Raw genomic sequence first — 23,065 nt, 5'->3', positions numbered from 1 at the left:
GGAGCTGGGCTCCTCTTCCAGGGAGGTCTCTCTGCCTCAAACTCCTCCTGGAGATCTGCAACTTTAACAGTAAAGACCAGTGGAGCAGGAGGCCAGGGGGGCAGTCAACATTTCCAATTGGCTTTTTTTTATAACTCAATATTTCTCTTAGGGCTAAGAAAACACCAAACTACAGAATGGGTTCAGCAATGCTGTTGTTGCCACTGGCTGTTTTTCTTAATGTTGTCGAAAGGTATTCTTTAAAAGATTTGTTTCCCCTTTTTGTGTATATTTTTATGCTTTATGCTTATTTAGTTTTTTCTGTTGTTTCCCTTATTCTCATCCATTTAAATTATCACACCGTGAGGATGGTTTTAAAATCAACACAAATGATTTCCTTTGCCTGTTTTCAGTTGGATCTCTTTGAGTTAGGGACAGTATCCGTATGCATGTCTACACTTTGAGTAATGATGCATTTTAGATGGTGTGAACTGGTGCTGGGTACCATGGTACAATGTACTATTTTTATAGAAAGAGTGGCTGCTTATGCTCTTGTGTGATCACTCAGGACAACCAGGTCAAATTGACTTGTCTTCGAAGTGTTTGAGAAGAAAAAGAGGAGGAGCAGCAGAAGGTGAGTTGGAGTAGGACAGACAGGTAATTGTGTCTCTCAGGGTCGAGGTATATCTGAAGAGCAAAGAACAGAAAAGCTTCCCCTTCTCACTTCAAACTTATGTCGACCCTTAGGAGGAGAGGAAACAGAAAAGGGAAGTATTGACCCAAGGTGGTCTGATTTGTCCTCCTCAGAGAATGAATGGGGATCTTTGTTCTTATCAGACACATGGCACTGTTGCCTAGACCAGCTCTTCCAATAAACCACTACATTCTTGCAGAAACAATAAACACAAGTTTAACTTCATTTTGTTTTCCATGTGTAAAATTGTAGTGCCTCACGGAATTCAAGCAGCTACAGTTAAATTGACTTTGACCACAACATCCTTTTTCAAATTAAAACCCAACATCCTTAATAGACTTATTTTTGCCTTCTGCCTGCATGAGTTCCGGTTTAGTTTCCTAAGATAGTGTTGGCCCATAGCACTCTTCCTGAGGAAGTACATCCCAATTTAGCACTAGGGCTATACTGAACATCGTCAACATAGGACTGGATCATCACGTTTATAACCTAAAATCTAATTAAATACAGATTGTATGCAGCCTTACAGTATCGTCTGTGTGCGATAAGCCCACATTAAGAGCATTATGCATGTATAACAAGCAGGCATCCACAAAAGACTGATAAGACCTTTTAGTAAATGTATTATGTACGGTACTATGTTTTAGATATCAGCTCATAACAGCCTTTTGACAAAGTTTAGAAGCTACATAAGGAAAACCAAAGCTACCACCTGTGTGAAGGAGTTGTCCACTTCACACCTCAGGGTTTCATTTAAGCCTAAATGCTGAAGGTGTCAGGCAAAAGGCCAGAAAATAAATGTGTAAGTGAAAGCAAAGAGGGAAAAAAAACCCAAAAACTTGTACTACTGCAGAGATCTTATTTTTCTCCATCCTTTCACCAGCAACTTTTGATTGCTGTCACCCATAAGGGAGTGATCCCTTATAGGTGACAGCGATATTACCTGGGCAATGTTCCTCTGAAAATGAAAAACCACTTTGACAACATCCTGGCAGCCAGCTAGTATTTGAACATGAATTTTGCCTAAGGTGGTATTGTGACCATTGAACAGACCATAGTGTAATGTGCCTGAATGCAACTAAAGGAAAATCAAGCACAGCATTTTGTTCATCGTTTAGGCAAAGACATCAATAATAAGGGTTATTGAAAACCCATCTTAATTTGAATAACTACTCTTCAATAAATAAATATGTCATTATAGCCTTGACAACTGGAGGCAGGCCATGCATCTGAAGATGGATAATGATAGCAAAGAAAGAATAACAACAGAATGAATATGAATTATAAAGTAGACTAGACAGTCTATCTCAGAATAAAAGAAAGAAATCAACTTGGAAAAAAATATAATTCCTTGCCTTGGCATGTAGGCACTGTATTTCTGTGTAATGTCCTAGAACAGCTGCTGAGATCTTAAACCCACAGCAGCAGCACCAATCCCAGCCTATCTGACCAAACAGCAAACATAATCTGCTGTTGGGCAGATTAACAGAAGACCACAGCAGCATTGAAATGAGGTTAGGCAGCCAGCGGTTCAGAGAGGCTCTTTATAATCTGAAAAGCCCTCCATCGAGGTCACCGGGGGAAAAAGCAATGGACCAATGACTGACTGCAATTTCAGTGCCCCCCTCCGTAATGTCCTCGTTTAGGTCTTGTCTATATTTTAGTACTTTAATATGTAATAACGACTCAGCAATGCATTATGCTTCACTATTCCATCCTCCACAGAGTTTCTGCGATGATCTTGTGACTGAATTTAGAAGTAGACTAAATCAGCATATGCTTTCTGGCCTTGACTATACCATAATATCCTTGTGCTCGGGTCAGTTGCATTTTGTGCATTCAAACTCATTACCTTTTATATTCAAGGAAGTTGTTGGCATTTAGATCACAGTGTTTTCCCATACAAAGTCTTATCTGGGCAGCCACCAAAGTATTTTTGGCTACCCTCGAACTTTTTATTTTATTTTTATCCATTCAGATGAATCAATTCATGATCAATTAACTAGAGATGAGATGACTCTCTGCTCATTCGTCCAAGCCTTCATCATGGCCATGGAAAATTCCTGTTTATGATTCACCATTAGATAATAGAACACCATTATTTGTCACACAGGTATAGCATTTAATTCAGCCTCTCTTCTTTATTGGCTAATAACATAAATAAGACTTCACTTATCAATGGCAACAATTCTTGATACATTTGTGTCCGACTATTTCTGTAACTTTCAAAACAACAACCTTTCACACCCGCTTCATGCAGTCATTGGTCGGTCAAGACAATTAGTGTCTTCCATGAAGGACTGTATAGACTAGCAGAGAATTCTAGACGTTTTGTTAAACATGTTTTGTCATTGCACGGGGTATAACCACATAAAATAGCAGTCCTAACATACACAGCTGTTAAATAATGATAATAATATTAACCACACAAATTATAAATAAAACAAAACAATACATATTGTAACCCATTAATACAGTACATTGGTTGAAATTAGCACTTTTGGATATTCCATAGTCTTAAAAAGTATTATTTATATATCATATTTAAACAATGTCACTCTAACGGCCGGCTTTTCACCCCGCCTTCAAGTGTGGCTGATTGGAACAACGATTAACAGATTGCATTTCTGAACAGGAGGTTCCAGAAACTACAGTATATAAGATTAAAACTTTGATGAAGCGTTAGTCTGATTGGGAGATAAGCATGTGTCCTTTGAAGAAAACAGATCTTAATATTAGACAAAACCTATTTTAGTAAGATTAGTCAACTTGCATGCGTCTGTCTCCATGTCTTATGCAAACACACCCACACGTTTGTTAACTGACTCTCAGTCTGTCTATTGTGAATCTGTGTGCAAACACTGACTGACACATGGCCTTTTGTCATCAGTTAAACAGACCACTAAAAGGCTATATTAAATTTAATGAAGCTTCAAACTGCCAGGTTACAAGATTTACATCCCTGTCCATTCAGTTCTCCCCCATGCTTACTTTCAGCTTAAAATAATTGTTATGCTTTAAAATAGTTTTCTGTTTCCTGTGTCATTTATAAGACGTCTTGGGGCCTGTTGGTTAATGAGAGTGTGCTGGATGGGAAAGGCACAGCCTGTGTGTTTGGTGGTGTTGTTTCTCCAATGTCCTATCAGTGTGTTTGTGCTGTCTCAAATATTAATAGAGCGGAAAAGTGCCCAGAGTGAAATGAGTTTGTGGCTGCATGGAGCCTTGGCTTTCTGATGATGGTGATTAGCAGACTAGAGGAAGGCAATATTCTGCTGTGCAGTACAGCAGGGAAACGGATGGCTGTCGTTGGTACTGCCTTATTTTGAGCTCCGTTTCAATGCCTCATCGGGGCGGGCGTGTGTGACTTGGATATGAATGTGCATTCTCATGAGCTGGTTGAGATGGAACTAGGTTCACACTGTAAATAATTCCTTGTATCACAAATATCACACTGCACTGTGGTATTCCATTTGAAGTTCTGCATAGTATTAACAATTTCTTTACATTCAACACCTTTTTTGTTATCCCCAAATAAGAACAGTAATTGTATCCTAAGTACGGCTGTTACGTATTTTTGAGTTTGTGTATCATTCATTTATACAGTGAATTATAACATAAATTATATCAAAAATTAATTGGAAACTTTTCAAGTCTCTTAACCTTTGCACATTGCATCCGAATGCTCAGTATAATGCGAACACTGAGCTTTTGTGGGTTGAATATAAAAAGGTTCATGCAGGGACATTGTGTTTTTACTAATAAGGAACTTGATGCAATATATTTGCTATCTTTACATTTAATGACACATTTTAGGATTAAGCAGTGTTAGGTCCCTGAGAATCATGAAGCTTCTTCTGGTATGCTTTGTACAGATACAAAATAAGTATGTTTTTGTGCTCACGAGAAAATTAAAATGTTCATTTAATGCAGCCTCACAGATCTAATAGCAGGACTGTTTACTCTAAGTCCTGTTCAGAAACAAATATGATCCTTGGGTATATGTTATTCTGTTGGGTTAGGTCAACTACTTTTAAAATGTATTCAATAATTAAATGGATTGCTCATTGTCACATATCCAATTTGGGATATTTGTAATAACTCTGGTGATCCCCTGGCATCTTATCTAGTGCTATAGAAGGCATCACTTCAAGTTGTGTACTTATTAAGTCATTTGAAAATACTTTCAAAACTAATAACATTCCCAACTGTGTCATCTAAATGAATAAACAAGCAGTCACACTTGCCGGTTAGTTGAGTTTTTAATGAGCATTTAGGACAGTCTCTCAGAGTACATCAACATTTTTTGAAAAGTCAAGTGGCCATTAGAGGAGACTGTGTTGTGAATTTAAATCTTTCTATTGTAGACTCCTTTTACTTGTCTTACCGCACTAGCTTAACACATGAAACGATCTCATCCCCCATCTGTTCATGCAGATTATTCTGTCTTTTTCATTCTCATCCTCTTCGACTGTCAGTCTCAATTACCATTGTTAAGTTCAGTTCCCGCCCCCGTTCTGCTTCCACAAAACTAAACATGTGCACACATTAGCAGAAAAGTTTTCCTCTCTCCTTGTCTTGTTTTTCAAGGTCTTGTTGAGAACGAAGAAAAAGCCCCAGAGGAATATCATGGCGACGTGTGCTGAAATTTTAATCAGGAGGAAATGGGGCGGCACAATCTTGCTTCTTTTTAGTGTACATTTGCACAGATGGACTCTTGCTGCTTGTCAGGTCCTTGTATGACACACTGAGGGCATCTGCCTGTGACAGAAAGAGGAGAATAGAAGTGGTGAAGGGAGGGGGTGGAGTGAGGTGAGGAGAAGAGGGGAAAGAGGAGAGAGAGCTGAATAATTGTTTCTCCTATACAGCATCTATGTGACAGCGGCAAGGAAATGGAATAATATGTCAATACAATACAGGTGGAAACAGGTATCCACACTTCTCCCTGTATCAGGATGCAGCTGGCCAGTTATATATACTAAGGAAGAGTGACGTCAGTCTGTGTGGATTTGAAGTGTTAACATTTAAATTGAGTGTAAAATATTCATGCCAATGTATTCTGATTATGCACACTCCCATATGAACATGGGACAAGAGTCCCCACAATTTTAAAGTTTGAAAAGAAATGTCTCAAACAGCACGTTGCCTATTACTGCAACCCGTTACCTAAACTTAACCCAACATGATCTCTTGATCAGTTGTGAGATTTGTCTAAGGGTTTTTACAGGGTGTACATCGTACGACACCCTCTGCCCTTGCAGCCGAGACCCTCGTAGCGTGCAAGCAAACATTCCCAAAGAGAACCATCATCTAAAAGGAAATCTTTGGGGAGAGCAACAGTGGAGGGGTCTCTGTCCCAGGACAGGCAGACGTGCAAAAGATGACAGCGTATAGATTTAAAAAAGATAATGCATCTAGATCACAGTCAATCCAAATGATAAAAATGTGAACGTATATTCAAAAAAAAAGGATGGATGTCAACAATCAGCAATCTAAAACTTGGTCGTCTGAAATATTGAAGTACAACACCATATCACACATATACTAAAAGTCCTCAACCTAATGTGTGTGTATATATGGAATTTTCTTTATTTGGTGTCATATTCTGCTTATTCAGCAGTCTAATAATTCACTGTATTTCACGCAGTCAGTGGTGCCATTTGTATTTAAAGTGTTTCGCTAATTTCCTCCTCCCAGCAAGCTCATTATTGCTCCATTGTGCTGTGATCCTGTAACTGACAATGCAGAGTCACTAAAAGTCACTCGGTGTGTCGAATGACTAAGTGGAACAAGAAGCATCCTCTGTCTTTGTATGCGGAGCTGCAGCGTCTCTGTCTGTATGTGTGTGGTTGTGTGTATATAAGGCCTCCGCGGGGTTCTGCGTCATCACATTGATATTCTCCTTGCAGGATAGTCAAGCATGAAATAGAAGTGCACATTTTCAGTGGATAAACTCTCAGCACAACGCTGTTGGATGTGAGAGTTTGATGCTCAGGAGAAATCTCTTTGCTGACACTGATTCTGACAGGGGACCAGGAAGAAACCTTATTGTGTGTGCTGCACTGTTATATAACTGTGCAAGTGTTCCTACAGATGCACACTAGTGAATGAAATTTGAGCTCATCAACCACAAATGGTGTATATTTTACAGTACATCGCTGCTGTGAATTTCTCAGTGTGTTCTACAAGTCGAAGGTTTATTGACAGTGGCCAAATTGTGCAAGTTTGGAGGCCTTAAGCTGGTGGAGAAATCAAACACATCTGGCACTTCCCTTGTTGATTTAGCATTACTAAGCTTATTTTGTAGCTGTCCGGTTTTGTAGCTATAAGTACCCAAATACATCTTGGTAATGGAAAACTTAACGTGAAACAGAAACTTGGAAGCTTGCTCGATGAAATTTGTCAAGCACATTTTATGAGTTAGTGGAACCGTTTCAAAAACCCTCCCGTCTGGTGCATTTATAGACACTTTGACATTTGAGAGTTTTGAGATATGGCCAAAGTTAGATGGACCTTTTCATGTCATCTTATTGTTTTGCCTGGGGTTTGACTAACTCATAAAACCGTTCAAGTTTTTTTATTCAGTTGACTTTCAAATATCAAATGCCCAAGGGTCCTTAAAAGCACTAGCTTTTTTAAATTGATCCATTACAACCACAATGGTCATCATAAACTTGGGGAAGTGATTGACTGTCTGATGGATTTCCGAAAAGTACGGTATATCTGTGTGTATGACAGCTTTAATGAAAGCCTTTCCACTTGCTTGTGTGTATCCACAGGCAGTTAATCGGGCGGGGAAGGATGCTCAGGTGGGACCCGGTGGCGTGCGGAGGATAGACTGGCATAACTATGAAGCAATCGATAGAGATTTATCTCGATCTGGTAAGTCCCAGACCTCCTCCTAGTCACTCCCCAAAGATGATCCGTCATAGATAGGAGAGAAATGCATGACACTGTAAGGAAAAAATCCCATATTTTGATGAAAGATTCACACATTTATACACTTATATCTAGATTAACTGTTCCTCTCAAACACATCATGCAATTCCTTTTCTGAGTCTTATTGGTCTCCAACTCAGCAGCAGCGGTGTAAATCTGCCTTGAATGCAGTTCTGCTGTCATAAATATAGTTTATATCTGGTACAATCATCACCAACTCAGTTTTATATGCTGTTCAGGGAAATCAACCTCTACACAAACAGTGTAAATTAGTTGGAATGGGTTCCTTCCTTCCTGAAATGAGCCAAAAGTTATTTTCCACATTTGTTTTAGGCGACAAGAGGATGTTTTTTGCTTAATAAAACATCTAGAGCTCTGGAAAAAAATCAAGAGACCACTCCAGCTCAATGTCTACATGTATGGCAGCCATTCAAGTGTCTGTTGAATTCCAGCTCAGAGAAATGTTGTCAGTAGTTTATAGAATACAATAAAAATATAAATAAAATGTCATTTAACTCAAAGACATACCTATAGTAAAACCAGAGAAACTGATAAAGCTGCAGTGGTCTCTTCATTTTTTCCAGAGCTTTATCTAATAATGATAACGGTGTTTTTTGTTTCTACTCGATATTCACTGGTCCCTGATTCTATTTTGAATAAGAAATGTGTTTCATCTGTGTAAGAATAGGCCTGAGAATATATATATTTTTTATTCTGATCTCTATTGACTCTAAAGATCAGGGTTTTTGTTTGATAAAACTCCCAACCTTGAGATGCAATTCTTTTAACACCAGCAAACTTTTGCTTTGATGTTTGAATACTGCATTATCTTATCCAAACGAAAGTAGGTTAGTTTTTAACCTTTTTGCCTATAACTGCACCTTAAGGTTGATAACATTGTGAAAGGTATGTAGACTTCTGATAGCTGCTGTATCATATGTCCACACTGCAGTGTGGTGTTTTTAAAAAACTGAGGTGTTCTGTAATCTGTTTGATGCAGGTAACGGTGAACAGGGGAAAGCGTTCCCTTTGACGGACGCTGACAGGGTCGACCAGGCCTACAGGGAGAATGGCTTCAACATTTATGTCAGCGACCGGATCTCCCTCAATCGCTCCGTCCCTGACATCCGCAATCCAAAGTGAGTCCTGTATGAGTGTGTCGGTGTGTGTTTGTCTAGGGAGGAATATAGTTGAGAAATAGCCAGAGACAAGTTGCTAAAATAAACACTTAGGCGGTGCCTGTTTGATTATCAAGAACCAAAGTAAAGAGCTTTGACACTTCAAAAATGTTCATAGTTTTTATTTTCAGCTTTTCAGCAAAATTATTACTAGACTGGTCTGATTTATAAAATATGAAGTCTAAATATAAAGTTATTTCAGAAATGAAGGAACTTCAAAGGTTTTGGTGAAATGTATTATGTATTTGACTTAGTCATTATGTATTCTTTATAAAGAAAATGTAAGTGTATTACAGCTGGCAGTATCAATCAAATGCCACAATGCAACGACAGGGATTGATGATATTAAAATATTAATAGAATGAGTTTTTTGAACTAGGACTAAAGGGGATTTTTTTAACAATTCTTTACTCAATAAATAACAAAAAAAGGGCAGTTTCATATGAGCCATGTTGGTGTTGTGATGTCATTTCAATCTGCCACATCAGTCATTTTTATAGACTGTGCAATGGTGACCAGATGAAAAGCACTTTCTTTTAGAATTTTACCGTGAAGCGCCAAGTAACCTCCGTTTTTTTTAGAAGAAATAAATCTCCTGTGTTTGTATGGGGGGGCAGGAACGGGCCACAGAGGGCTGAGCGTGTGCAGCTTTTCATTCCAGCCAACCACTGCAGCAGGTTATTTCACAGATTGGCACTCCATCAACCAGAGAGGAAAAAATGAATCACCTGGTGCAGCCTTTGGTTGGATTGAAAACCTGCTGACTCCCAGTGCTCCTTGACAGATGGTAGTTGTTCTCAAAAAATAAGGTTGACTATTGGACGAGAGGCCAGATTGAGAGCATGACTGTGATATCTGTTTTTGAGGGAAGTAGCAAGTTGGTCAGCAATTAGCTGATACAATTCTGAGTTTTCTGATGATTCAAGAGAACGCTGTTCATCTCTAAATGTGGATTGTCGGAGAGAAATGTGGATCTGACTGCTTGAGAGCAAGTGTTATTATGTGACTGTGTGACAATGCCAAATCTAAGGCAAAATGACTTGTTTTGGTTTGAGAATTGTCTTAAAGGCTTTTGACCTGTCAAATCAATGTGTAATTATTGTGTGCTTTGCAACAGATAAAGAAGAAACTATTTTTGCAACTTTAAAAACAAAATACTTTCTAATTTTTATAGTCAATACTTTATGACCTGAATGAAATCAACACACATGTGACATTAAATCCCCAAATATGACAATATGAAATAAATCATGAATGAATTTCTAAAACAGACATTTTGTGCTATCAGTAACTTCTTTCGGATTCCCCCCCCCTCTTCTTCTGGGACGGGTTGAAGGTGCCCATTTGGTCACTTCTGCCAGAACACCAAAGCCTACTTATAGCACGGTTAATTTTCCTTCTGGATCCGTCCCAACTCATTACAGGCAATAATAGGAACAATTGTCCATCCTGCCCAGTCTATTCTCAGGAGACATGTATAGCTTTACACACTGACAGGAGCTGATAACACACAACACAACACCTACTGTATGCACTTATAACCCATGTTCCTGACAGCAATTAACAGCGTCATTGATGTCCCCCCTCTGCTACAAGGTGTGAAGTACAGATAGACTTCTGCTCTGTTGCTCTTGAATAGCTTTTATTCTGACTGCAGGGGGACTGGGGTTATTTTTTGAGTGTGATTTCCTGAGGAAGAAATGGTCATCGAAATTGGAAAGGGTATTGTTTCGTTTTTGTACATATTTCTGACCTCTTTCCATTTCCATTTTAAATATAGCCAGTATGTGAGTGAAGATGTTTTTGGTGTTTCACTGACATTCCACATAACTAACAGGTTAACATATCTACTTCAGAACAATAATACAACTACACATAGAATAAACATAAAAACAGGGAAATAATATAATTAAACCCAATTTACAATATATATAGAATACAATTACATGAAATGAAACACATGCAATGTAAGATGGAAAATAAAACCCACTAAACAATAATCATTTTTATCAAAACATAACATAGAAAGAAATAACATACATTGGCAAAATAACATTGACATGGTACCATGCTAAATTTCAGCATATCAACACCTAAGAGGCCTAACATGCTAAATAACACTAAGCAGTCACAACTGTATTTTATTTGTAGACTTGGGGCATGGATGAGGCATTCATTAAGCTCAACATTTGCCAGAATAAAGTCTGTTAAATAACAGTTTTTAGAGACATGATGAGACATACACATACAGACGGCTGGGTTTCTCTCATCTCTTCTCTGACTTATTAAAGAAACAAATACTGGAAATAAATAGCAACACTATACATATAAACTGCTAAACAGATTCAGACCTGCTGACCTGATGCGTCACAAGAATCAAGAGGCTTCTTTTGACCCTGCAGTCACTTTCATGTGAAAACAGGTTTAAATATTTCTCTTTCTGAAGATCTCTCTAGGACAACACTTCATGTTCTCTCACATTATGTATTATTTATATTTGTCATGTATCCAGTAACCTCATGAAGCATTTTCCATCCAAAAGTCATGTTAAAACCCTTTATCAGCACTGCGTCTAATTCTTTCAAGTTATTTTATGTTCAAAGCTGTAAAGGGAGCATGCGCCTTTTGTGAGGTGCAAGGTGGAGCAGCAATGCAGCTGTGGAGCCAGTGTGGCATAAAATGTGAGACTTTATGTTTTGCAAGCCTTCTGGACGGCAGCGTTATTTGTACATGTATCATCCCCTTCCTCTTAGCAAACAAAGCACTAATGTTAACAAAGAATCCCTGAGAGCATAGGCGGGAGAGATATCAAGTCATAAAGCTTGAAATTGCCCTAGGCTGTTTATGATGGGGTCATATTACAGTTTGAGCTTTACAGTGGGTATATATAGTACTTTTTAGGAAATATAGATGAATTCAGGCCTGATTCTGATTACTAACACTGTTATTTGGTGGGTTATGTTTAGGGTTGCAAAAACAAAGCAGTTTGAATGTGCATAAATGAAACACAACATTGCCGAAACCAATTATTAATGACTTGAAACTATCCATATTTGAATCCTTTAAAAGGATCAGCTGTCATTGCAACACTTTTAAGCATTCAATAGACACAATAATCTGTGCTTTGTGATTTTATTGTTGTGTAACTCTGTTGAAAGTTATGCAACCATTGTTATCGTCCGTAATGATAGGGCTTAATAAGCAGACTCGTAGGTTTATGAGATCATTTGCGGCTTATTTTATTAGCGAAGACTTTAATTAAAAGCAAGCTCTTGGCTCAATCATGTACAGACTGATGAAATGGGCTCAATGTCTGACCTGACAGGCGGAGGGCTGTTGTGTCGAAGGCTGGAATCCTCTAAACAAAACCTCATATATTACACTATTACTGTAATATATTACTGAACCTCAAAGGTCATTCACGCTTTACTCAGGACATACATAGGCATTGGGCACAGCAACGGGTGGTGGGGGGGATCAGGTGTGTCTCTTTGTTTGGTCGAGGTGACAGCAGAGTGACGTCTGTCTGACAACACGGTGCCACATCAGTGCTCAGTAGGCAAGAACCTCCCAGCAGCATTCATTCATTCATTTCACTCTCACGCACCGTCTGAAGGATGTGATAGAGAGACAGACAGAGTGATAAAGAGGAAGAAAGAGAGAGGTGGAGTCTGAGGCAGCCAGACAGGCCTGAGAGACTCGGAGATAATTACTGTCTCTACAGATTCTTCCTCAACTACTCAGACAGAGAAAGACAACAGAATGGGAGGGAAGGTCACGCCAGCAGGTGGAATGCTTCATTGCGTCTTATTAAAGGAGTGACACATTGATCAGGTTGGGCTGAGAGCACTGAAGAAAAGGCCAGTGTCCCTGGTTCCAAAAGATTTCTCTCAATTAGCATTTGAACATCTTAATAAAACACACATGAATCTACATAGCCAAAAAACATTTGAAACTTACTTGCATTAAGTTGAACTATAAGCAGCTTTTTTACATTAGCTCTCAATTTATTTACTTCTTCTAATATCACATTAGTCAATATTCACCCAAATCTGTGTGTATAACCACGGTTGTGTGCACTGCTGAACTGAAATATCATGAATGGAGTTGATGTTAACAATTTCCTTAATCATAACATTTTAAGATGATTTAAGATACTTTGATAAGATATTTTGCAAATATAATAGAAAATAAGGTTATCCGTGTCTGAAGCCTGTACCATTTCTAAACCTGAGGACTTACTTATCATTGTATGTTAGCATCATAGCTAAGGCTTGATGATAATCAGAAATACAGTGCAGCAAAAGTTAAATAGTTTTCACATAACTATATAAAGTTAATGTCTCATGTGAAAACTGTCCTGACATTAATAATTAAGTATAAATTGTGAGTTGTTGGTGGCTTAAGATGAAATTGCATCATTACATTATGTGGGAGTGTGGCAAAGTGTTCAAAGTGTTATGGGAACAAATGCATTAGGTTTTAATATTTCACTGTTGACCAAAATGCTGGACCCACTATTCAACAAGCCCCTCCCCGGAGGATCCCCAATTGCATGCCTAAAGATAAAGTTATTATTTAAATAGGAATGACACACTCTGGTCTATCTACGTCCCTCATTTCTTTCTCTGGTTTTGTGTGTTTGTGTAGCTGTATAAAGAAGCTGTATGCAGAGAAGCTGCCCAACACCAGCATCATCATCCCATTCCATAATGAGGGCTGGTCGTCGCTGCTGAGGACAGTTCACAGCGTGCTTAACCGCTCTCCTCCACAGCTCATCGCAGAGATCATCCTGGTCGACGACTTCAGCGACAAAGGTACGGCGACTCCAAACACACATTCACACACAGAAATGAGCAGAGCTGCATTCAGCCTAGGCAAGCTAGAAATAACTCTTCGTCTGTGTCTCCTCTTTATTCGTGCCCACACACAGATACCCAGACACACACACACACACACACACACACACCCAAACCACTGAGACATTAGTGTGTAAGTGTTGGTAACTGTTGCACAAGTAATGAGCTGTTTCAAAACAAAAGCATTAGCTGGCTTCTGCAGAGGCCCATATGTGATCTAAAGACTCTCCTGCTTTTGTAGGTCTTTCTTAAGCACACACACACACACACACACACACACACACACACACACACACACACACACACACACAGTGGTGAGTCAGTGTTTCAGGAATGTAGCTTACCAGCCCAGCTGGACATTTATTAACAAAACCTTTGTGTGTGTGCGTGCGTGCATGTCTGGGTATCTGTGTGTGTGTGTGTGTGTGTGTGTGTGTGTGTGTGTGTCTGTGTGTGTGTGTGTGTGTGTGTGTGTGTGTGTGTGCGTGCGTGCGTGCGTGTCTGGGTATCTGTGTGTGTGTGTGTGTGTGTGTGTGTGTGTGTGTGTGTGTGTGTGTGTGTGTGTGTGTGTGTGTGTGTGTGTGTGTGTGTGTGTGTGTGTGTGTGTGTGTGTGTGTGTGTGTGTGTGTGTGTTTGCGTGCGTGCGTGCGTGTGTGTGTGTGTGTAAGACTGATCTTTAATTATTTCTGTGTATGACCACAATCTGCAGTTTTTACTAATTGGTGAGTCACTGCTACTAACTTCCTGTTTTTATGGAAGCGTTATAAAAAATATTATATTTGTATGAGTCATTTCTTCTTGTTAATCTTTTTTAATTTGATAACCAGCTTCCTCACTGCTGCATTAGGGAGTGTGTTTGGAGTTAAAGACCACAGTGACCTCCGAACAGATGGTGATGATGAGGGCATTATGTAACCCTGCCAGTGTTAGCGAGGTTAGCCAGAGGAAAAAACAAAGAAATCCACTTGCTGATGTGGATTGGTGCTCTCACACAGGCGGTTGAATCAGTTTAAACTCTGGAGTAATGTACAGCTTTGAACCCTTGAATAATAAATTGTGCAATATTATCTCCCGGGTCTGAGTGTATGAGGGGACGAGATATTCATCATTATGCCTGGTCCAAAGCCCCAGTTTGACGCATCCTTTCCTGCTCACTTTTCCATTTCCTTAAATAATAAATATTGCACTTAAGATACATAGTTGAGTTAGAGGAAAGAATATGAGGCATATTTTAATTTGACATTCAGACCTGTATATAATGCGTATTTTTGTGTGTTGTATTGTTTTTTATGTGCTGCATAGATGGGAATGGGCTTTGTGATTTGGAATAAAGATCAAAGTGTAAGGCAGGCATTAATTTAAAAAAGCTCTCAGCCAATCACGTCACTGGTCTCATGCTCTGACACAGACGAGAGATGAATAATCAGGAAGCATATCAGCACATCTGCACAATAAATCTTCAACAAAAGGCAGACTTTTAACAATGAATCAGTATAATAATGGTTATCAAATAGTACAAAATATGGTGGTGAAGCAGTTTTTATGATTGTATCAATCTCACAATTTCAGTCATTATTCAACTTTATTTTATTTGGCAAATGGTAACAATACATTTCAAAATGTGACAGGGTAGCATTCAAATCTTAATGTTTTATGAAAAGAATCAAATGTGAGTCGCTTAATTTTTTAAGAACTTGCACATGACTGTGTAACATGGTAATCTCCCTGTTCTCTGTCACAAACAGGAAGGATACTTTATTATTTATACGGAACGTATAGAGAAGTTATAGTTATTTTGTAGCAGCCTGGGGTCATTTGCATCATGGGATTTAATCAAGGACACTGCAGCCTGTACTCTGGCATACCCCTGTAATGGGAGGCTACAGATTTATCAATATATCTGTGCTGCTGCTTCACATGCCTGCAGGGGTCTAATGAAGTGAAGGGCAAGCTTGCATTCAGTGTAAAGCAGCTGTGGACAGCATATTAATGTATTCATGAATGCAGACTTATTTACTAATCAATTGTTATTTGTAAAGAATTAAACATATCTTTTCCCAGAAATCATTAAAGATTATTCCTGTATTTGTGTATAATTGCTCCAAGTATTAAGTCTTCTAAATACCAAACCAACCAACCAACCAAAGTTGTGTGCAGTTTAAAGTTACATGGTTTAAAGTTCTAGGTGCAAAGATGCATAAACACTTTCCAGCAAGGCTACAATAACTTACTATTTCGCTGCCTGCTTTGATTGACCCTCCATGAGAATTAGCTCATGTTTCACAAACACTCTGCGGCAGCATGCTAGACCGCAGTAATACGGATGCCCTGTTGCACATGAATTGATGCTGTTTTTGTTTTGGTACCTCGCAGCCAACACGAAGACGATAAACAATTGATGAGATGCTTTGAGTGTGGTTATATTTTTCTGAGGTGCTAATTAGTACCCAGATTGTATTTGGTGTAATTATAGCCCCGCTGCACAGACGCTTTGCAGGAACAGCCTCTTCTTCCATTCCTTTCTAAAACCATAATTAATACAACTATGTTTATATGACTCCAAGGATACCTGATGATTTAAATATGCCTGTATGTTTGCTTTTCATAGCAACTTTTAATCAACGGGAACACTTTCTTCTTTAGCACTGTTGTTTTATTTTCATTTCAAACTGTGTTTCCCTTCTCATGGTATCAAGAGTGCTCAAAGTGTGAACCCATGCTGAAGCTGGGGTGTGTTTTTAAGTAAACAGTATGTCTAAGAAACACAACAAGTAGGAAAGCAGTGTGAGCGGTGAGAACTTTGATCGGGCTCTGAGTTTGGGAGTGTTGGGCATCCAGGATCATCAGATTCAAAGCAGGGGTCAGATGGCTTTCACTCGGAGTCTCTATATTTGTTTACTCCCCGCTGCGCCCTGCTTCTCTAAAGCTTTTCATTCTGCAGACAGCAGTACTTGCTGTTTTCAAAAGCTCTGTTTCTGACAGCTTCTGCTCCTGTTGCTGCTTGTTCCATCCATAAAAGGAAAAGGTCTATAAAGTTCTGCAGAAATAGTTTGAAATTTAAAAAAAGGAATTTGTAAATAGGATTTTGTTTTCTGTGGAGCAATATAAATGTTTTTCTTCTGCCTGATGCTTTACCCATTTAAATTAAGTTATATTAATAATAAAATAGATAGATAAATGTCTGAGTACTAGTCGGAGACCTTCATTCAAGCAGAAACACTGACTCACAGAAAACATGCAGACACTGAAACTGCTGTTTTCATCTCCTCTTTTTCCCTCATCTTCCTCCATGTCTAATGTTTGTTCCTGCTGTCCTTCTCTTCTTTCTCTTCATCTCTCTTCTTCTCTAGCAGTTGTCTACACTATTTCATCCCTTGTGCCTCTGTTTTATTCCTATTTACCCCATTTTAAAGGTATATATTTGTGTCAATTGTTTATCATTCCTTATATGTTACTTTCTGTGTCAAATATTTTTCCTTTCTCCTTGTTTTATCTTTGATCTACTCTGTTTCCCAATAACACCTGAAATCTCTCAAATGCAACATTCTCTGGTCCCATATTCAAAGATCTGAATACAAAAGTCAAAACAAATACTTATAACCCCTAAAAAGCTAGTTTTTAATGCATGACATTAAAATAATGAACGTGTTATTTTCTTTAATGAGCAAACTACTGTATGAAATAGAGACTTGGCATAAATCAATTCACATGTTTATCCTCTAAATATCTTAACTGTACATTTAAACACGTTCTTTTGTTTCCTCAAAAACCCAAACCAACCTGTTAAAAGTGCATAACTTGTATGTAGATGCTATAGATTTGCCAGTTATAACATCAAGTTGTCAGGAATTCAGCAGCTCACAGCAAAGTGATTTGAAGATCAAGTTTAACAAAGCTAAATCTGATCTGGTAGACCCATCAGCTTGAGTGCTAATCTCTGCCGCTATTGACTTATAAAACTTACAGTGTGTAAGATTGTTGACAACAGGAAATGTCAGGTTTCTGTGTCAGTCCCTCAATCAAAAAGCAAATGTTAGTTCCTTTTGTTTCTATTTCCACTGACATTCAACAATCATAAAGACCCAAATCCATCATAGAAATGGCAGAGGGACGAATCTTTCCTCCCACAGAAGGAAATAGAAAAATTGTAGAATGCAGCCACAGGACCTGCTGGGTTTTGTGCAGTGATTTGAAAATAGAAAATAAATTCCCTGCCATCATTATGACTTTTATTGATAAGATACGTTCTTCTGAACCCTCTCAGAAATCTCACTATGATGATAACTCACCATTTCGCTGGTAAACCATTGTATTCTAAATGCAAATCATTACTAGGTTTTCTGTGATTGGTCTTTTGTTTAAGATTTTTGGAAAGGAATATTTGATGCCTTACAATATATATTTAAATGTTGGCTCGGAGAGTTGGATCTTTTTTTTGAACTCATACTTCAAGAAAAGATAAACCAATTAGAATATATTGACTTTATTGATCACAACCTTTATTGATATTGACATTGTTTGGTCACAGCAGCATAAACAAGACATTGTACATGAATCAAAAATAGAAAATGTAAATAAACAGTTAATATATAGATATCAAAAGTAGAAATTCACCATGAAAATTATTTATATACTGTAAATAAAATCACTTTACTTTGTTTACTTCTCCCTGCATGCATGCTCAATTTTGTAAAGCCACAATAATCTCTGGTTTGGCACCTTTTATATTTTTAATAATGATGTGAGGATGATGTCACTGCATTAACATTAGAATCCTGCTTGGACTGATTGTTCAACCTGCTGTGTCAGCTCAAAGAGTTATCACTTATAACACTCATTGTCCTTCTACACATCCAGGGCCAAATATGTCTAGATAAGAATCCAATTAAATGCTTTTACTGTTTTACCTTACATTAATGTATTACCCCAAAAAACACTTTGTCAGCCTGAAGGACAGCTTCACATTTTCCTTTCTTATCTCATCTCTCTGGCATGTAATGGGGTTTAGACGTCTTCATCGCAGAGTTTCATTAAACCAGGGACAGTGCAACTCAGGTGTATCCATCACGGTTAACTTTGGTCTGTGACAGAGACCATACCATCCCTCTCTGCAGGACCACCATGCCACACAGCAGGACCACCTCCTCTGATGGAAATCTTTTACAGCCTTGAGATTGATTGTCCAATTATTCGGTCACTGACCAGTGCCTGATGGGATCAATTAGACAGCTCAAAAAAACCCCAATTAAAACATTTCATTTGGGAACAATGAATGTTAATGACACTCAAAATATAGGTAAACGTATCAAACAAGATACTTATTTTGTTCACAATCATGTGTTATATACTTGGTTGTCAATTTGTAGCTATCAATTCGAGAGGATATGACATGTTTTTAATGGCATTCATGTGTTGGCAGGACAAAAATGAGCCCGTTGAGGCAGGTGATGAATGGACATGAGAAATAAATGTCATACTGTGAGAAATGGAGCAATCAAGATGCATGAAACGACTTTCAGAGAGGGGAGGAGGGGGAGAAGTATGTTACAGTAAGGTGAGGTGGATTGTTAAAAGTGGAATTTAGTAGTTTATAACTTTTATAAACCAGTGTAAGTGAATAAGTTCACAACGATAAATCAGGCTGGATCAATCCCATGTTTTGGTAAGTACTACCAATAGTGTCATGTGCTGATAAAATCCCATTAATTAAAAGAAAGGCAACAGCGTTGGTGAGGTGAGTGGCTGATGCTTTGCTGTTTGCTGTTGTAACTCGGCTGTTGCTATTTAATGTAACCCAAAAAACAAACGGAACATATTTTATTGTGTTTCACATTATTGTAACTTGATTTTAAATAAAGCTATTCCGTATGTGATATTGTAGTATTTATCATCCTACTCAAGATATAAAATGCAGTTTTAAAAGCAGACTTGACAGGTTGCAGGGCTCAGTGAAAAGTGAGAGATGAAGGTGAAAGCTGAGATGGATAATGACAAGAGTAAGACAGAGAGACAGATACCCTGCGGAGAGAGGCGCCACATGTCTCAATCAAACCAGTCTTACCAGCCCAGCTACAATTCATTATGAGCTTCAGCTGCATGAGAGGAGGGATGGGGGGAGGAGGCAGAGTGGTTATGGTGAGGGGAGGTCAGCTCACTCTTCATTAGGCTGTAATTGAATTTCCGCAGCCCGTGCAGGAAGGATGTTCGGCCCTCGCTTTCCCTCCAGGGGACTGTTGGCTCACTCCGGCTTCCCAACCTCCCTGATACGTTCAAGGTTAGCTCAGCTAATGGGCCGCTTTCTCCATGGATGTCTTCGTTCGCCATCTGTCATCTACATGTCTGACTATGTGTGCACAAATTTACTGTACATGAATCACCATGTCATGATGCTGAAAGGAGTTGAACAAAATACTAAAGGCACTTTTTGCAGTAGAGACAAGTTTATTGGTAGTCCTCTTCAGAATGTGTGACAGCAGCACACATCTATTTTTTTTTTTCTTTCATTTATCTGCCCTAATTAATGCATTGCTATTTTCCATATTACACTGTTTTACATCCATATTATGCATTAATACATTTGTATGACACCCATATAACTCTGTTATTGCGCCCTTAGTATGCCCATTTTACACCCAAGTTGCATGTTACACTGTTATTATACCCATATTTACACATTAATTACACTACAATATCATACCCATGCTACACTGTGATTAAACCTATATTACACCCATGTAGCATCTATATTACACCCATATTACACTATTATTACACCCATTTTACACAAGGACGCCTGTGAAATTACTGTTACCACCAGAATAAAGAAACCATTTATGGGTTACTGTACGTCATAAAACCTTAAATCTTCCTCGGGGGAGTTATCCCAACCCAATTATTACCAAGGATGATTGACGTAAGATGTGTGCTACTCTGTTCATTGGAATACATATATTTTTGGGTTTCACACTCTTTCCTTGCAAGTTTTTTTTTTCAGATGAAATTGAGTTACTTATAGTATACATGCAATATATACTATAAAGGGTGGTTTCACTTATTCTGCAGGGTCATTGTTTCCCCTTTTCTTTGTATTAAGTATGTTTAAAGCAGCAGAAAGACAAATATCAAAACAGTTATACTGCATTTATAACACATTTGCCCTCACCCTACTCTACCTCGCTCTCCAGGCATGTTCAGGCAAAAATGTTGTGTCTCTTTTTTAATAAAGCTGTGTGTTCAGGGCCATGTGGTAAAAGGCAGGGTTTTCACACGAGAGGCGGCACGAAGCAGCAGAGCATGTTATCGTGTTTTAGCAAGTGTTTGTTTTTTTCTTTCTCTTTTAATTCAAGTGTACTTTGGAGATGAGAGCTGTTCTCTGGGGAGGCTGAGTTCATTAGCACCTGTAAGTGTCCGGGCATGTTAGCAGAATGTGAGAGATTGAGAGAGAAAGGCATATTGGGAGTGTTACCTTTATTAAATGCTTGTCAGAAGATATTGAGATATAATATTTCAAACTGAGTGCAAAGATATCTAAAAGTCCAACTCCTCTTCAAAATGGGATTGTGCGACTCTATTATTGAAGTACTTTTAACTCCGTGTGTCCCATGTAGTAGGAACATTACAACATAAAACCTGCTTGTCATTTTTTGTGTTTTTCCCATAATTTTAAAAAAATATTATTGTCATTATTTTTTCCGTTTAATTGACATTTAATTTGAGTAGCAGTGCATATCTTTTAAGGCGCTCCATTAGCATCTGCATTATTTGAACTGGCATCCTGCCAGCTTAATGGCAGCAATCTTGGTACAAAACAATCACAAACTCAAGTAAGCCATTAGCACATGGTGAAAGAGAAGGGAGGGAAATGGAATGAGCGATGATAAGAGAAATGGCCAATAAGGGAGGTGTCTGAGATAAAGACGTGTTATTATGTTCTAATAGTCTTCCTTGGAGAGCAGAGGTGCCATTTTTGGCTGTTCAGCAAGTTGCAAAAAGCAGCTCTGAAGGATGGATGAATAGTGGCTCAGCAAACACTTATTTTAAGTAGATGAAGACTTTGAAGTTGTTCTTATTTATCAGGCTGCATTATGCTTGGTAAATACTGGTCCTGAAAAGGAACTTTAACGCACACCAATCCTATTCATCCTTCCTCTCTGTGATCCGTTCCTTCCTTTTCTTCTCTCCTGTTTTTATTATTCTCCTTTCCTTTTACCAGCATTGTTCATTACTACCCTTTTCTCCTCCTGCGTGTTGTTTTATATATATATATATATATATATTTTATTTATTTTGACCTCTTTTATAATAACATTCAAAAGATGCATTTCATAAGTAATTGGTTTATGCGAGTGGGTGTTGTGTGAATACTTCTTAAGAACTCTCAAATAAGCTTTATTACTGTATAATATGGTTTCTCTGATAAAGAATATCTTTAATTTTACAGCCATGGTCATTTTAAAACAAGTGTGCTTTAACGGAAGAGTGCCTTAACTCACTAACTCAAAGAACAATACCTAAGCACTTCCAAAACACTCAAAAACCTTAAAGTTTGAATTATTTACAAGAAGTGTAGGTGTTTAAAATGAAATAATAATAACTCAAGGGAGACTTATGATTACAAAACACCCTTGACCAAACCTATTAGTGTGGCTAGTTACAGTTTTTACTGTTTTTTTTCTGGAACAAACAGAAGAAAAATAATAGATTTAGACCAAGTGACATAGATATAGAATTGGGGTCAAAATATTTTTTTGTAAGAAAGAAATATTTACAATACCAACATTGCTTGTTTCATGTTAAAGCCTGGAAATACGTTTTTACAGTTCAACTTGACAGCTATTCTTTTTATGGGTTCACTCGGACTTTTAAAACTAAAACTTGGACCATGGGCCAGAGAAGAAGTTTTTTTTTCCCCTTTCATAACAGAAGCTAGATGACAGCATGTGTGCGAAAAAACTTGAATTTGCAGATCTGGGCTGGCAGGCTGCTCTTCTGACTCTGACAATGACTCTCTCAAGGACTAACAATCCCCACAGGGATATTTTTGCAGCAGTCGACAGCAGCAGTACGAGAGCCGCTCGACAGGATGAGGTTTGGAGATTTAGAGTGAATATAACATCAGTGCTGCCGTGTTAACAATGAATAACACTGACTCTTTCCCTGTTTCTGTTACTGTTATGTCTTTATGTAGTCCGTTTTGTCTCTACTTTCCTTTCTCATAACTTTGCTTCATTTTATTCTTTATTTGCAAGGTTATCCTGTTCTTAGCAGTTTGGACCCAGCATTTGACTGGAGTTTAGGAAAGCAGGAAATGGCTGAACAACACTGAACATCTTTGAGGGCCTTGATCATCTTTTAGACATTAGCCTATTTGCAACAAACAACATCAGTAAAGTGTTTCAGTCCTCTATCTCATTATGTTG

At 38.3% G+C, this 23,065-nt stretch overlaps 1 protein-coding gene across 1 annotated transcript in view; it reads left to right on the top strand.

Moving 5' to 3' along the window:
• LOC134872101 (polypeptide N-acetylgalactosaminyltransferase 10-like) overlaps window positions 1–23,065 on the top strand; it is a 61,001-nt gene that overhangs the window by 12,954 nt on the left and 24,982 nt on the right. Inside the window, exons 2-4 of the mRNA XM_063895243.1 lie at window positions 7,450–7,552; window positions 8,610–8,748; window positions 13,438–13,604. Of these exons, the coding sequence (XP_063751313.1) occupies window positions 7,450–7,552; window positions 8,610–8,748; window positions 13,438–13,604 (409 nt within the window). The remainder of the gene's footprint in view (window positions 1–7,449; window positions 7,553–8,609; window positions 8,749–13,437; window positions 13,605–23,065) is intronic.

This window comes from Eleginops maclovinus, chromosome 11 (genome assembly GCF_036324505.1).
Source record: "Eleginops maclovinus isolate JMC-PN-2008 ecotype Puerto Natales chromosome 11, JC_Emac_rtc_rv5, whole genome shotgun sequence".
In the NCBI taxonomy this organism is placed as follows: Eukaryota; Metazoa; Chordata; class Actinopteri; order Perciformes; family Eleginopidae; genus Eleginops; species Eleginops maclovinus.
The sequence above is the reverse complement of the archived record's forward strand: the minus strand, read 5'-3'. Positions and strand labels throughout refer to the sequence as shown.